At 40.9% G+C, this 15488-nt stretch overlaps 1 protein-coding gene across 4 annotated transcripts in view; it reads right to left on the bottom strand.

Moving 5' to 3' along the window:
* The window catches only part of col11a1a (collagen, type XI, alpha 1a), an 84477-nt gene that overhangs the window by 20654 nt on the left and 48335 nt on the right, over positions 1 to 15488 (bottom strand). For all 4 annotated transcript variants that reach the window (XM_080489457.1, XM_080489459.1, XM_080489458.1 and 1 more), the window contains 11 exons: positions 14835 to 14942; positions 10966 to 11055; positions 9757 to 9810; positions 6324 to 6431; positions 6138 to 6245; positions 5623 to 5676; positions 5415 to 5468; positions 4943 to 5050; positions 453 to 506; positions 320 to 373; positions 109 to 162 (listed from right to left, as the gene is read on the bottom strand). In XM_080489457.1, coding sequence (XP_080345583.1) covers positions 109 to 162; positions 320 to 373; positions 453 to 506; positions 4943 to 5050; positions 5415 to 5468; positions 5623 to 5676; positions 6138 to 6245; positions 6324 to 6431; positions 9757 to 9810; positions 10966 to 11055; positions 14835 to 14942 — 846 coding nt within the window. The remainder of the gene's footprint in view (positions 1 to 108; positions 163 to 319; positions 374 to 452; positions 507 to 4942; positions 5051 to 5414; positions 5469 to 5622; positions 5677 to 6137; positions 6246 to 6323; positions 6432 to 9756; positions 9811 to 10965; positions 11056 to 14834; positions 14943 to 15488) is intronic.

Below are 15488 nucleotides of genomic sequence, written 5' to 3'. Positions count from 1 at the left end.
TAACAAAAGGCGGCAGCTTGGTAGTTTAGAGTGAGGCTGGATGGTGTGAGGGAGCAGTGTTTGTCTCCCATTACCCGACACGCTGGGGCGCCGTGTTCCCACTCTTACCTTCTCACCCACTGACCCCATGGGGCCCACCCCACCAGGAGGACCTTGTGGACCCTGCGGCAGGACAGAAAGAAAGCGATGAGTCATCGTTCATCACCCTGGGAGAGTCCAGGCTTCGCAGTGCAACATAAAGAAAGGCTATGATGCAGTCAATCTTGAATTTTCTTTCTTTTAAATGTGTACACATTGTGAACAGGTAAATTATACGTACATCAGCTCCACTTGGACCCTGAGGACCTCTGGGGCCAGGTGGACCAGGAGGGCCCTGCGAAAATAAGTTAAAGTGTTAAAAATGTTCCCTACTATTAATATAGAAGTAAGAAATAAGCAGGTGTGTCTCTCACCATCGGCCCGACGTCTCCATTCTCCCCCTTTTCACCTGGAGGTCCAGGAAGCCCCTTTGGACACATGAGAATAGCTCATTTAATTATCTTTATTCAATTAAAAGAAAAGAACACAATTATATGAGAGTGTCTGCTACTGTGGTAACCTTTATATTGTTTATATCCCATGAAATATTTGATGAATGTATGCAGAATAAATAGCCACATTAAAATGTGTTGGGGGGGTCATTTTACTAAACCAAACACATTAGACAATCATCAATTCCTAATAGCAACTTGTGACCTGTAAGTCAAAGGTGAATCCAGCTTCTCGAGCATGTCAAAGAAGGAATCAGAATTGGCATTAATAGTTTGAATTTAGTTTCCTCGGTGCCTATTGCATGGAAGAAGTTGGTAAAGTGTTTTGGTTTGTTTTTCTTTCTTCTTCCTCTTTCATTTTTTTTTTCCATGGTGTGTGCCAGGCTTGGATGGCGTCGACTCCAGCGCCCCTCCTCTGCCAAACACTTGCAGACAATCAGCGGTGATTGCCGCCTCCACCTGCTCCAGCAGAAAGACTGGTTCTCTGCCTCCACTCTTCACCATTACATTGTTGACCTTCCAATAGTAACTCATCCAGCTAATTTGTCATTAGATTGATTTTTACCTTCTTTTATTTTTTCTCCCACCTTGTCTTCACCTCCTTCCAGCCACTTCACACAGGTTTTAATGGCTGTTTCTACTTTGAACCAAACCTCCACTCCCCCAGGGGAAGAAAAGAAACTAAAACCCAAGACATGGATTTATTTGATGCATCCTGGATTCTGCATCTTGAGTGTTGATAAATAGCTTAATAATTGCTTACTGTCAGTTTGTCCACATGCACCCTACATCTAAATATGCGTGCCTGCAAGTGCTTTCACAGTGTTAAAAATCGAGACGATGCGCGCCGGTTCCTTCCATGCTGAGAAATATCATCTGCGTAAAGGTCTCCTCTCTTCTGAGATCATTAGCTGTGCTACTAAATATGCAGCATGGTGAATGTGCTTGATGAGGAACGGATATTGAGGCGGGTCATTCTGCGCAATTAATGGAATCACGATGGGAAGTGAATTACTCCCAATTAAAAGTCCATTGAATAAAATCCCGTGGAGATGGGATAGCACCTTGCAATGACGAGCATTACTCCGTGTAATTTCATCAAGAAAATGACCCCGATCTCCGCGTAATGTCCCAACGCAGTGAGTTTAGGAAGTTGATTACTAATAAATAGATAATTATGAACCAATGGTCCTCCGCTGCAGTGAAGATCCCACGTTGTTAGATTGTTCACATCATTAGGGTTGGCTGTCGCCTCCTTTTGTGAATGTGTACATGCACACATGTTTATTTTTGAGCTTCCTGCCTCAGTGCTGTATTCTGTGTTATATTTGGATCTTATCGCGTATATGCTGGAGGTACAAAAAAAGGACAGAATAAGGTACTACTAGTAAAACATCCATGCTCCACACGCAGTTTGTGTCAAATGTCAGGAGATTTGCACAAAATATTTTCTTCAGGAGAATGAGACAGATGGACCGCGGGAAGAAAAAAAAAAAAAGAGATCCTGCCATCAGCCGTGCTTGTCACTGATCTGACGGAGGCAATAAAACGTTGCTCAAATGATGATTCTCTTTGCAGCTTACACACTTGACAAACCACGCTGGTGTTTATGAATTCACTGAAGACGGCTCAGACGACCCCGGAGGTGATGAAAGAGGAATGAGCGTTGCCATCGAGCAGACGCGAAGAGGTGTAATCATCGCAGGTCAGAGCTCGGTCACCACGCCGCGCACCACAGAGCCAATTAAAGCGCCGTGTCGCTAACACCGGACATACGAGCAAGTGAATCTATTGTGGGGAAGGGACTGCAATGAAGAGTGAAACTAAAAACCGAACTGAATGTGGCTTTTTTCTCCATTTTTATCATCGCTGCTGCAGATGCAGGCTGTGAAGATGCTCAAGACGGGAATAAATTCCTATTTGAAAGTATCCCTGTGTAATAAGTTACTTACTTTTGTGACAATAAAACAATACGTTTTGGGCACAGGGTGAAGGGGTGGGATATCATTTTTGTTAATGTCCCTCTCTTTTCTGAATATAAATAGGTGGTTTTGTGTTCCCCCTTTTTTTTTAATTGTTATTAATATTATTATACTATAAGCAAAAGGAAGAAGCTCTGATCTCGGGAACATTTTAGATATTTAGAGAAATTTTCACTTTATGTAAAATTAATGAAAGATATTTACCAGTTCCATTGTTTGAATTAACTAATAGATAGAATAATCTTCTATTGTTTAAAAGCATTTTCTTAGATCCACTTGGACATAAATAGAAAGATGAATAAGTTAATTGAAAAATAAATGATGTGTAAGTCATTTAAATGGCATCTTTTGGGGCAAAACATACTTTTGAAAAGAGAACATTATAGTACAAAAAGATCATTTAAACAACTAACTGCAATCTATAAACAGGTCATGAGCACAATCGTGTTCAGTTTGAGAACTATACACGTTACAGTGAGTGGTCACCACTGTGTTCTACTCTGCTCAGGGATATGGTGCAATAATTCAAAATAATAGTTTCTCTATAGAAAACTGCCAAAACATTTTATTATGTACAGTGCATGGTGTATTAAAAATTCCAGGAAAATGTCTGAAAGAAAAAAGGCTCTGAGCTAGGGTTGACCTTCACTTCCTCAAGCAGCTTTGCATTAAAAACAGAGACAAATCTTCAGTGAAGAAAAATAATCAGTGTGGACTCCAGATTAATTTCAAAGCCACTCTGTTCATTTTAAATAATCGCTGACAAACTGTGTTCACAGAGTGGTCTGAGGAACAAAATGCGGCAAATTTTGGGGAAATTCCCATTATTTTTGATGTGATGGAGGAATCATTGTCAGCTGCTCCTCTCCTCTGAAGGCACCATTGTTGCTGAACAGTGTTTACAGGCTTTGGAGAAACTTTTGGTGCTGCCGTCTGGATTACTTTGTCTCAGACAAGCAGATTTTATTGCAGCGAGACTACAACAGACTATTTGCTGCCCTTTGTGGAACAAAACCTGAACCGCTCAGCATCTGAAATCCTGTATCAAGCAAAAATAACAAAAATGATTTTTGTACTACTTTCAGATAAATGTAGGGTTAAAGGGGTATTTTAGTTGCATCATTGAAGGCTGAATGCTAAGAGATGTAGTTTCTGTTTCAAAAATTAAACTTTATGTGGGATTCTTTGTTTTTATACAAAGTCCACTCAACTTATTAACTGTTACTTTATGTAATAATTCACCTTTCTGACTCGAAACAACGATGCAAGTTACATCATTGTCTCAAAACCTCCAACAACAAAGTATAACAAGTCCTTAAAACAAGACAATAAAGTTATATTTTATTTTTGTACTTGAATATAAAGCAACATTTTTTTTTTTTTTTTTTATTGTACTTTTACTCAGTCTTCGTTTTTCTGTACTTCTCCTAATAATGTGAGTACTTTTGGCAACCACTGCCAAAAAAAGATTTACCACATATTAAGGATCGAAATACCCCGGCAGCATCGTCGCACACTCTTTATGGCTCATTCATCAAATGCAATGCTTGGCATGTTGACAGCGCACAACAAAGCATGATCCATAATATAAAATGGAGCACACAGTTTCAATGGAATGTGAATTTACTGCACTGACTGTCAGGGCTACTTCACAATTTCTCTAGCTATATATAGGTTAAAAAAAACAAAACTTTCCTCAATATCATCTTCATGAAACCAGAACTATGGCTCGTCTTGGACCGGCTATTTTTATACCTCTACAATGAGTTTCTCCGGTGACGGATACAAGACCATGCAGGAAAGAGATGCCATCACCAAACAGGTGAAACAAGCAATGAGCAGTGGCAGTACTGAGGACACATATTGAGAAAAACCACTGAAACTGACAGTTTCTTAAGCCAGCTCCCAAATCAGACGGTGGCTTGAAGCCAGCGGTGCGTCAAAGACAATGAGAACCTCGCCATTTGTAGAAGACTACAAATATACGAAATGGTCAGGATGTCTGTGTGGACGCATGTCTCTTACCAGAGAAATGAACCAAATCAGAAATTGCCTGGAAAATCACATCTCGTTCTCTCACTTTGTTTGCATCGCGCTGTTGACATTAATTTTAAATGAGCAATTGCACAGATAGGACTATCAAAAACAGCGGGAATTAGTGATCCTTGAGACTGGATGTTATCAGCACAGAACACCTTGAGAGTGAAATGTGGGACATTTCTGCCTTACTCCTTTCTGAGCACGGTGAAAGTAGCGTCTATTGTGAGAAGGCTTTGAGGAGGTCGGCTCGGCCACAAGAAGCTGAATTTAAAATGATCCATGACACAAACTACAGGTTTTATATTTTCTAGACGTGCTTACTGAAACATAATCTACTCTATTAAATGCATAACAAATAAAAAAAAAAGCGTTGAGAGGTAAGATACTGACCTGCAGACCGATAGGACCAGGGGGTCCAGGAAAGCCTCGGGAACCTTCATCTCCCTTTTGTCCAAACATACCCTGCTGACCTCGGGGACCTGGCTCTCCATCAGCTCCCTGAAGAACAACACGCACACATTTTCAATGAAATCCTGTGTTTGGGCTTTTTTTCTCCTTTCTTTTGCATGAAGATGGTGAAGCACGACAATTCTTTCATCACAGGCACTGAAACCTTCATAAATATAAATGATGCTTGCTCAGACGACGCAAAGTAGGTTTTAAGGTTCTGGTTGAAGGCAGAAAAGCCTTTTCAATTTTCTGATAGAAGATCTTGAGCTTGGTACTTCATGTATTTATCAGGAGAGGTCCTCTGACTCGGAGGGAACACGATGCATCTTGATAACTTTGAGAAAACACTACACACTTCCTAGCCTGCATGTCGGCGACCTATTTCCCTGTCTGCTACAACAGTGGCACTCACAGCAGGACCCGGGGCACCGATGGGACCCTGGAGGCCGGCAGGCCCGGGAGGTCCCTGAAAACAAGCACATGAAATGAGAGAAATGAATTAGAAAATCGTGGATGAAGTATCGAAGCATGCGCGCATTATGTATGCATGTGGCCTTCAGGTGGGACTCTTTTGAAAATACCGTAGAAAACATCTGATGTGTGCAGGTTTAATAACCCACCTGCTCTCCTTTGTCGGCTTTGCTTCCTTTCTGACCGGGCTCTCCGACTTCTCCCTGAAAAATAGACACACTCAGCGTCTCACATCGGCTTTGCTTGCTCCATTACTGTCAACAAAAAAACCATTGAAAATCCAGATCTGAACACAAACAGCCATCATCTGCAGCTCTAATCCCGACAGCATTTGATGCGCAGATGTACATGTTTCCCCCGGGTTCACCTCAGACCTTTGTGGAACGTCTCATAGCCACTATAAGAGTCGTAATAATTGCAGGAGATTAAATGAGCAACGGTATTTCATGTTTACGTCTCGTCTAATTGCATTTCCCGGCTCGTCGGGATACGAAGACGAATAGAAAGCAGGTTTCTACATTTTTGACGCAGATGTCTTGAGCGTGAACACGGGGATGAAGATGAATTGGCACTCTTGCTCACTCCCCAAAGTGTCACAAATTACAAATGGAGAGTACTTGCAGCCGGCACAGCAGAAGGGGGAACCTGAGTGTCCTTGACTGACCTTGTCACCATCCTCTCCGGGGGGTCCCTGGGGTCCAGCAGGTCCGGGCAGACCAACGGGACCTTGGACACCGTCACGACCAGCTGGACCTTGAGGCCCTTTCTCACCCTGGAAGACATTAGTTTTAATTATATTTTGAATCCTGGAGGTCAGAGGAAAGGACACAGATAAAGAAGTAATACGTACGGGGGCTCCCTTCTCTCCAGCAGGGCCCGGAGGACCCTGTGGGCCGGGTCTGCCTGACAGGCCAATCGGACCGGCTGCACCTGCAGGACCTCTTTCACCCGGAGAACCCTGCATGCATAAGACATGTTAAAGAAAAAAACTGAACAAAAAAAAGCATGAAGCACACACAAGACGGTACGGTAACTGTCTTTCTTCTCGATGATTACAGTTCTGCTGGTCCATAAATACAGCCTCTGTGTGCACTCAACAGAAAAATAAATAAATAAAAAAAAGAACATTAAGACATTGACAAAGCAACACTCAGCTGAGCTCTGCACTAATGGATCAATAGAAACATAGACACACAAAGCTCCACTCTCAAAGCCTTTTTAGGCGGAAAAGTCAGAAAACAGCGGAAGCGGCGCGGCGTAACAGGTGGCTTTTAAGTTCTAATAAGGCGCCGCTGCGTCTTGAAAGCAGTCAGCATTATCTGCTGTCAGGGAGCTGACGTGTTTCCCGAGCACCGAGCGGCTCTCGCTCCCTCGGCTGAAAAGACATTTCCGAGTGATCCAGGCTGCTGCCGGGTGTCGGGTAGAAGGAGCAGGAACTCTGTGTTCGCCTGAATCCATACCATTACGGTGAAAGACACTCAGTGTTTTCTGTGTCATCATCCCAATGCCTGAGAGCTCATCAACACATTAGAACTGACAATATAGCACCCGGACACGCAATGTGGACCTTTGTCATAAGATTTAACAGAAAAAAACAATCAGGGATAATTAATTATTATATCGTTCTGCGATCAATCATATTTAAGTACTCTAAACAACTACATTTAACACACAAAAAAAAGGCCATGAAAACAAAATGGATGGACTCCACTCTCAGTACCTGAGTGTTTTCCGCTGTGCAGCATAAAGCAACTGCAGACACTTTCTCATTTCTGAAACAATTACAATAAAATCCATTCTTCCTGAACAAAAACATGGAAAGTAATTACTGTTCAGAAACAATCATTTGTAAACACTAATGGAGAAAAAGGCTGGTTTCAAAAAAGCAAACATGATTTTTAAAAAGCGGGACTGTATTTTAATATCAGGTTGTTGTTTTTTTTGTTTGTTTTTTTTACTTTAATTATTTGAAATCATCCCAAAAACAGATGGAACATTTTTCAGCCTGAGTAGTTCACGAAATGTGTAAAAAACACTTACAATAGTGTGTCCATCCAAGCTCTCACATCTGTTACCATTTAGGTGTGCTGTTGTATGAAGTATCAAAAATGTGGTTCATTAAACTTATTTACTGTGTAATTTATTTGGGGGATACACATTTCAGAAAATCTTAGCTGCTGAGTACATTTTTATCAATTCATTAAATACAGCGTACAGCTTCTTTACTGTTGTCATGTGACTAGTGATTTTTACTATTAATGGCCTGTTGGGGATTTATTGCAGATTTCACTATTTTTACCACCTACAAACATGTCAATACAACTGATGAAATTATGATGTTTAACATTTGCTGTACATTTTTAAAAATACATTGCAACTCCAGTGCAGTGCATTTTTTGTAAAGAGTGTTATAAGAATCCAAAATATTTGATATTAGGAATGTTTTTGAAAACCTTGCATTCTGTGTCTGTGATTAACAAGGTGCATATTTGAAGGACGTGTAAAATTAATAAAAAAAAAAAAAAAAAAAATACTATCAGGATCAAGAAAAAATATAAAACCTCTTGAGGACAGTCTTATGACTTTATTCTGGATGTACCGCATAGCTTATAAATAAACTTTAGAGATGGACATTATGTGAACATAACTACACCATGTAGTGTTAGATCTGTCCCCCAGGTTCTCCCTGTTGTGTGTGTGTGTGTGTGTGTGTGTGTGTGTGTGTGTGTGTGTGTGTGTGTGTGTGTGTGTGTGTGTGTGTGTTAGTGTGTGTGTGTGTGTGTGTGTGTGTGTGTGTGTGTGTGTGTGTGCGCACGCGGTCTGATACCTGTACTGTACTGATCAGATTGAAAACTGCTGTGTGCAGTGGGACAAGATGCAATTCTTCTCCACTTTCATTGGAAAAGTGATAAATAATTCATAAATGACATGACCGCGATGGCTTATCAGCTCAGCTGTGTGACACATATATTTGAGCACTTATTGCAAAACAAATCTATTGACTAAATTAGGTTTATTCTGTTATTGCCATTTTGAAGCTACGGGTAAGATGCCCTTGAGCAAAGCAGTTAGTAATACTGAGCTCCCAGAGAATATTTCAGCTATACCAGTGGTTTACAAACAATGATGGGGGCACAAAATACCTTCCAGCTGAAAAAGAAAATCTAGGGGTCAAGGGGATGGCTTTTCCCCGCACCTTTTTACCTATTTGAATTTCTTTAAAAAGATTCTGATAGATGTAAAGATGGATAGATAGATAGATAGATAGATAGATAGATAGATAGATAGATAGATAGATAGATAGATAGATAGATAGATAGATAGATAGATAGATAGATAGATAGATAGATAGATAGATAGATAGATAGATAGATAGATAGAAGGATAGATAGATAGGTAGATAGATAGATAGATAGGTAGATAGATAGGGAGTAAAACTATGTTTTATTAAAACACATTTATAGAACAGAATTTATAACAAGATAAATTAAATACTCAAAGATTCAGCCCTTAACCATGTGAAGAACAAAATTGTGGTTTTTCTTGACTATTCAACAAGTAATACTAATATCGAATTTGTGGGGAAAAAAAGAAGGGGGAATCGGCAATTCATCCTAAAATTCTTTTTTTTTTTTTTTTTTTTTATGTTAAGCTGTGTGAGAGAATTTCTTATTGAAGTTGGACGGGTTGCGCCTCACTGAGACGGCGCTGGATGGTTCATGAGGAACACCTGCATGATTGTCCGGGAGCACAGCCATGTCTTTAAGAAGGACAAACAGCGTCAGTGCAGGTCTGATAGTGCTGGTGTGAGGTGCCGCCACAGCAAAATAGCTTATTAGATTTTTCAAAGATATATATATATATTTTTTTATTACAAGTTGCCCGCTTCAACCTAAAGACATCGTTGAGGGCAGAGTCAGCCGGTGAAGCGATGAGACTCTGAGTCTTCTGTTTGTTTGCTGAGCAGTTGAGGAAACCTAATCATTGTCGTAATTGTTGGATTGGTGGTTGTTGAACATGCCTGGGTGCTTGAAGGAGATTGTCTTGGTATTGAAATGTATTGAATGCTATCGATTCAATTAATTATATTTTCATAGTGCTGATTACTTTGGGTGTGCTGTTTAGTTATGAAATGGTAAACATTGCATTGATTTAGCCACATTAGTCTCTGTTTATTTTCATGATACGCTTTGTGCAACATTCAATATTTAAAATATGAAAGTCTATTATCATAAAGCTCCAACTCCAGAGAGTAAAAGTAGTAAATAGCTGTGTGTACTTACAACGGGACCAGGTGGACCTTGGGGCCCCTCTCCTCCCTTCAGACCGGCTGGGCCCTGAGGTGGAGACATAAAGCGATGTGAAGACTTCATTGACACAGTTGTTAAAGCATTTGGCACTTTACATCACCCGGCGTATACGATCCACTACCCTGCATTTCAACAGCAGCACCGTTATATCCCGAACCGGCCAAGAGTGTCTGCCTTGGTTTACCTTGGTGTCACTTCACCCAGACACCAGAAGAAATGTGCTTCGAGTGCATTTGACCCTCGGGCACTGCTTCAAAAACCAGCATTGCTATTGGCATTTTGATCCCGGTAACCCCCAGAATGAATCGGAGGTCAAAAAACAAAGCACACGAGTAAGCGCTTAACATCCATAACCAACATCTCAATTACAATAAATAAGACGTGTATGAAATGGAGAGGAGATGGACGCTTGTGCCCACATGTGGATGTTTACTCCGTGTGCACTCTTTCATTTTGCACAATAGGTGATCTTCTGTGTGTATGTGCGTGCACAATTCCCTTGTGGGCTACAAAAGAGCACATGGCAGCATGGGTAATGAGTTTCTGCTGGCTCTTGCTGTGTGCTAAAGTAAATTACAATGGCAGAAAACAATCAGCGCAGCCGCCGTCCTGCAGAGTTTGACTGACCTTGAGGAGGGAGGGAGACAAACACTTCCTTTTCCTCCAGTCCAGCCGTTCCTAACCCACACCGGTCTAACTGCTGACATTTCCCGCTTAATAATTTAGTAAATAAATAATGCATGGGTCGAAGAACGAAAAAAAAAAAAAAAAAAAAAAAGTTTGTTGTAACCTCCCGAAAATGTAGGTGCTGAAATATGAAAAACAATCCGGGTCCTCGAGTTAAACCAGGTAAATGTTTTTGTAAATTAATCCCTTACCGAAAGTGCCCAAATTCTGTAATGGAGGCCCATGATTCATTGCGATGGTTAAAACAGTGGTGTGAGTAGCGCTGGGGCGATGCAGAGGCACGCCTGTTCATTTGTAAGACGTCGCTTTGGATTTCCTGTGCACCGGATTGATTGTTAAGAGTGAATTCCAAGGCCGGTGTCTCTAATGAAGTGAACGGCTCTGGATAGATGCTGGTTCATTTGTTAGGGGGGCAGTGCTCTGTCACTTTCTACTAGCAAACAACGCGTAAAGAGAAACTATGATGAATCGGCGCAGGTGGAATGGAGCTCTTACCGTGGCACCAGGTAGACCTCTCTCTCCGGGGAAGCCACGCAGGCCGGGCGGACCGTCCTTACCAGAGGATCCCTGAGGCCCAGGATCTCCCTAGAAACACGCACAATCGCTCTTATATTAGTTTGTGGAAGTTCAGTTGGTTGAACACAAAATATAATGCAAACATACAAAACTCAAGGTCAAGGTCTTCTTTCTTTGGGAACCCAGGAATAAAAGCCAAGGAAGAGCACGTAAAATCCACCCAGAAAAAGCTGCAATGACCATGAGGTGGCAAAGCGAATCACTAATCCACCACACCAGTCCAATTCCAGAGAGTTGTAAAGTGCTCCATATCCGTCTATCTTTACATCCATCTTTGATGCCACTTAATCCAGCCGAGACTGGAGCCTTTATCGGTTGACTATCGGCCGAATCTGGTCTGCAACCAGCGGCTCGGAGCCAAATTAGGCCTCTGATCCTTTTATGTAGTGAATCCCTGAAGCGTTTACAGCATTATACTGTATGTAAATAAACTTTTGTATCTGATTTTCTGTTTTATTTGCAAAGCAGACTTATTCTCAAAAGTAGTTTTATCGCCAAGCTGGAAAAAGATAAAATACCTGAACATGTGAAATTTCTATTAAAAACAAACGGCACAAGCAGATAAAATGACCAAAATTACTAAAATTGTTTAAAAAAAAAACACACGCACACACACCTAAAAAACAGCTAAAATTACTAAAATTGTAAAAACTGTGAAAAAAAAAAGGAAACAAAAACCTAAAATACGTAAAAGTGTAGTAAAATGTCTTACCATTCTCATGAAACTTAATATATCATCCAGTTTTAGTATATATAGCAAATCTATACAACATTATAAGCATGTTTAGTGGCTCCGGAAAAATTGTATTTGGTTAAAAAAGCAAAATGTCTTTTGTTGTCAAAGTTTAGAGATAGTGGGGAAATCCTGCACAGAGCAAACAGAGAGAGAGAATCACACACACTCAAATCCACATCGACAGATAATTTAGAGTCACCAATTGATCTCGGACATGTTTTTAGACTTTGGGAGAAAACCCACACAGGGAGAACATTCAAACTCCACACAGAAAGCCAAAAGTAGTCAAAAAGACATAATCGATGAAGGTTTTTAAGTGATTTCTCAAACAGGCCCAAAGATCTTTTACTCTGTGCCACTTCCCAAGTGATTGTAGTCGTCTTTAAAGTCCAGATTAAATCCTGGCAGACTGTCTTTTGTCAAGGTCGTAAACCGACCGATTGTGGCTGCCAGAGGAGTCCCGATTACAGCTCGGACTGTCAGATGTGATTTCAGCTCGTATTTGGATGGACACTGCAGACTCATTGGGCTTAGGCAGACAACTGCTATATCATGAACTTTACAAAAAGCACCAAGTTCAAACTTTAGAATATTGTTCTGTGAATATCACAGTTAACCTTTTCATCATTTGAATGAGCGGCATTATTATTGGATATTGTGGCTTTATAACAATAACCAATATTCATGTTGCTGGCCAATAACTGATATATCATATAAAATATAGCATCTCTAATAACCCGCTTTTGTACATACAAAATAAATAGACATAAGCAGTGAATTTGAATCATTTTTCTCTGTTGATTTTGAGGCAAGAACAAGTTTTTGGTACAATTTACATCTATGAAATATGTAAATTGAGCTATTTCCGGACTGTAGTCACGTCTCATCCATCCACCACACTCATCATGTGCATGAAGCCTAAAGAAAGCCTGCATACACATCGGTATATCGGCTCAGTTTTGTTTATTGGTCAGATACCGGTTTTGTTTTTTTAATGACTCACATTGGCCTGACACCGATATGACAGTTCATATATTGTGCGTCCTTAATGTATAATTAGAAATCTTAATATCAGCCAGTTCTGCAATATTACTGAATGAACAATGTAAAATTCCTGTCTGTCTTCACACTGGGTTACTCTGAAAAGGCCATTGGTCAATGAGTCACAAACTGAGAGTTTAAATTTAAACTTCCTGACATGTTTCTTCTTTCACGTCATTTATTTTTTTTCCCCCTGAACTGATTTTATCCAGCAGACTACTTGAAATGATCCCTATAAACTTGTTGGTGACGGTGACTTAGTGCGAGCACGCTGGTGATGTTGGTTTGGAGATTCAGAGCACATTGCAGCTAAATCTCGTATTTGAGGAACGCACTCGGAAAGATCCTTGCAATCAGGACTTAAGAAAAGGCCAGCCGACTTGAAGATGTTCAACAAGTGCCTCCTCTGAGGCCCCTCTGGTGAAATGTGTATATGCAAGCACATTTTTTGGGGGGGTATTTGAACATGAAATATAAAATCCACAGCAGTGCCTGACAAGTTTCATAATAAAATAGAATGGATTTTAAATCACACGATAAGGAGAAATAACATGTACTAATTTCTCTGCTCCTGTTTCGCAGCCGACAACCACTGGAGCAGGCCATTACTCGCATTCAGATTAAATCATGTACATTTCATGTGGATTTCATTTGCACTGTGACCACTTAATCAATCAATAAATAAATAAACAAGCCTCAGCTCAACACACAGCCGGCGCAGCAAAATCACATGCAACATCAAACAGAGATATTCCGGAGATATTTTGTAGAAAGGATGCGATAACACTAATTAAAACAGCTTAAAGGCTAATAAGCTCACAGATTTAAACACAAGGTGTGAGCGCACATAACATCAAAAACTCTGTTACCAGAAAGCAGAATAAAAAACAAAAATAAAACAAATACTTTTTTTTTTTTCCTGCAGCTATATTCATAATCTGAGCCCTGAATTTACCTCAGAGAACTTTAAAACCCGTTTTGTATTCTACCCACGGTGAAGGAATAATAGAAGAATTACAGGGCAACTTCATTACTTTCTCGCCTGAATTTTGTGCACCACATCTCTTGAAACAAGGGCGTTCGACTTCACAAAAAGTTACTTCTGGCTTCCCTCTTGTTTCTTTTGTATTGGCAGGCTGACTTTATCTGCAAACAGGGAGGCACAGAAGAGTGGGCTTGAGAGGTATAAGAGGATTTGGGCTCGGCTGCCAAGACCTCCACAAAGTGTCCCTGGCATACTGATGCACAGGTCTGAGCGGAGGGGAAAATGGGGTTGGAGGGTGGTGGGGGTGGTGGTCGGGGGGGGCTTGGTTTGCAGTTAGCCCACAGACTTGATTAAACTGTCTGCTCGGAAAAGGCAGGGCGCAAACGAACATGCAGGTTTGAGTGAGGGGAAGGGGGTGCAGTGGGATGCTGAGCGTATCTGGGAATCATGGGGTGTTGCTCCGGAGCAACTCCATACTTCTGCAAAATGGCTGCTGTCTACTCTTAATGGGCACTCAATTGCCAGGAGAGAGGGATGGAGGGTGTGTGTGTGTGTGTGTGTGTGTGTGTGTGTGTGTGTGTGTGTGTGTGTGTGTGTGTGTGTGTGTGTGTGTGTGTGTGTGTCTCGGAATGGATGTTAGCAGACACTCCCCAAATCTCAGCTACTGTATCTTCAGTCCTCAGCCTGTTTCAGCCTCGTCTTGCACCAGGATTAATGCTGGAGAGTGTTGAATCAGACACCTAACAATCTATCAAGCTTTGCATGTATACCTTAAAAAATTTTTTTATGTATATATATATATATATATGTATGCTTGTGGACACTGTTGACTCAATCTGCAAAATCAAATCATGCACAATAATAACTGTTTAAGTTGCATCTCTCCTTCTATTGCCTTGCATCCGTCCTTTAGTGTAACAAACATAGTTTTAGACCACGAGAAAGTCTGAGCCCGTAATCCTGAACAGTTGTGTAGTTTTCTAACCACCAAGGAAATGGAAGACCTGGACCATGCCGGATGCTTACCTTGGCTCCCTCCTTGCCAGCAGCGCCCGGAAGACCCTGCTCTCCGGGAGGGCCAGGAGGTCCAGGGTGGCCTCGCTCACCAACAGGTCCAGTCTCCCCAGTCGGTCCCTATAAGGTCAACGCACGTTAGGGTCTTGTTTACAGTTTGAAATGTGGTTCATTTATTAATTCTAATGCAATCATTCTTCATTAAAATAATTCGCATTGATATAACCTAACCGATTCATATCCTTAACTTTGCCACTATCATCATTTAATATTCAACCAGTCCAACAACCACACAGATGAGTTCACTGCTGACTATAAGTCCCTGAGCAAGGCAGTTCAAACGCACTGCTCCTCACAACCGCACAGCCAAGTTTACCCTGCTGACCCAGTGTGAGTACAAATAAAGGAATTCCCCTAGGTTGAATGGTTTAATATAACATGATGGTTCTTCTTTTCTAATCTGTTTACACATCTATTGTGTCCATCCAACATGAGGAATCATCCTCTCCATTCTGTTTTCTAAGAAGTACAAGAAGGTTGCGCTTCACACATAATCAAAATCCCTTAAGGCAAATTTGTACTATTACTGTACATAAATAACACTGACTTGCTCCAGTTTTATTTTAGTTGCCGACAGTAATTCTTCCTCAAATAACATACTAATCA

This window comes from Lipophrys pholis (assembly GCF_963383615.2).
Source record: "Lipophrys pholis genome assembly, chromosome: 20".
NCBI lineage: Eukaryota > Metazoa > Chordata > Actinopteri > Blenniiformes > Blenniidae > Lipophrys > Lipophrys pholis.
This window is presented reverse-complemented; position numbering and strand designations above follow the sequence as displayed.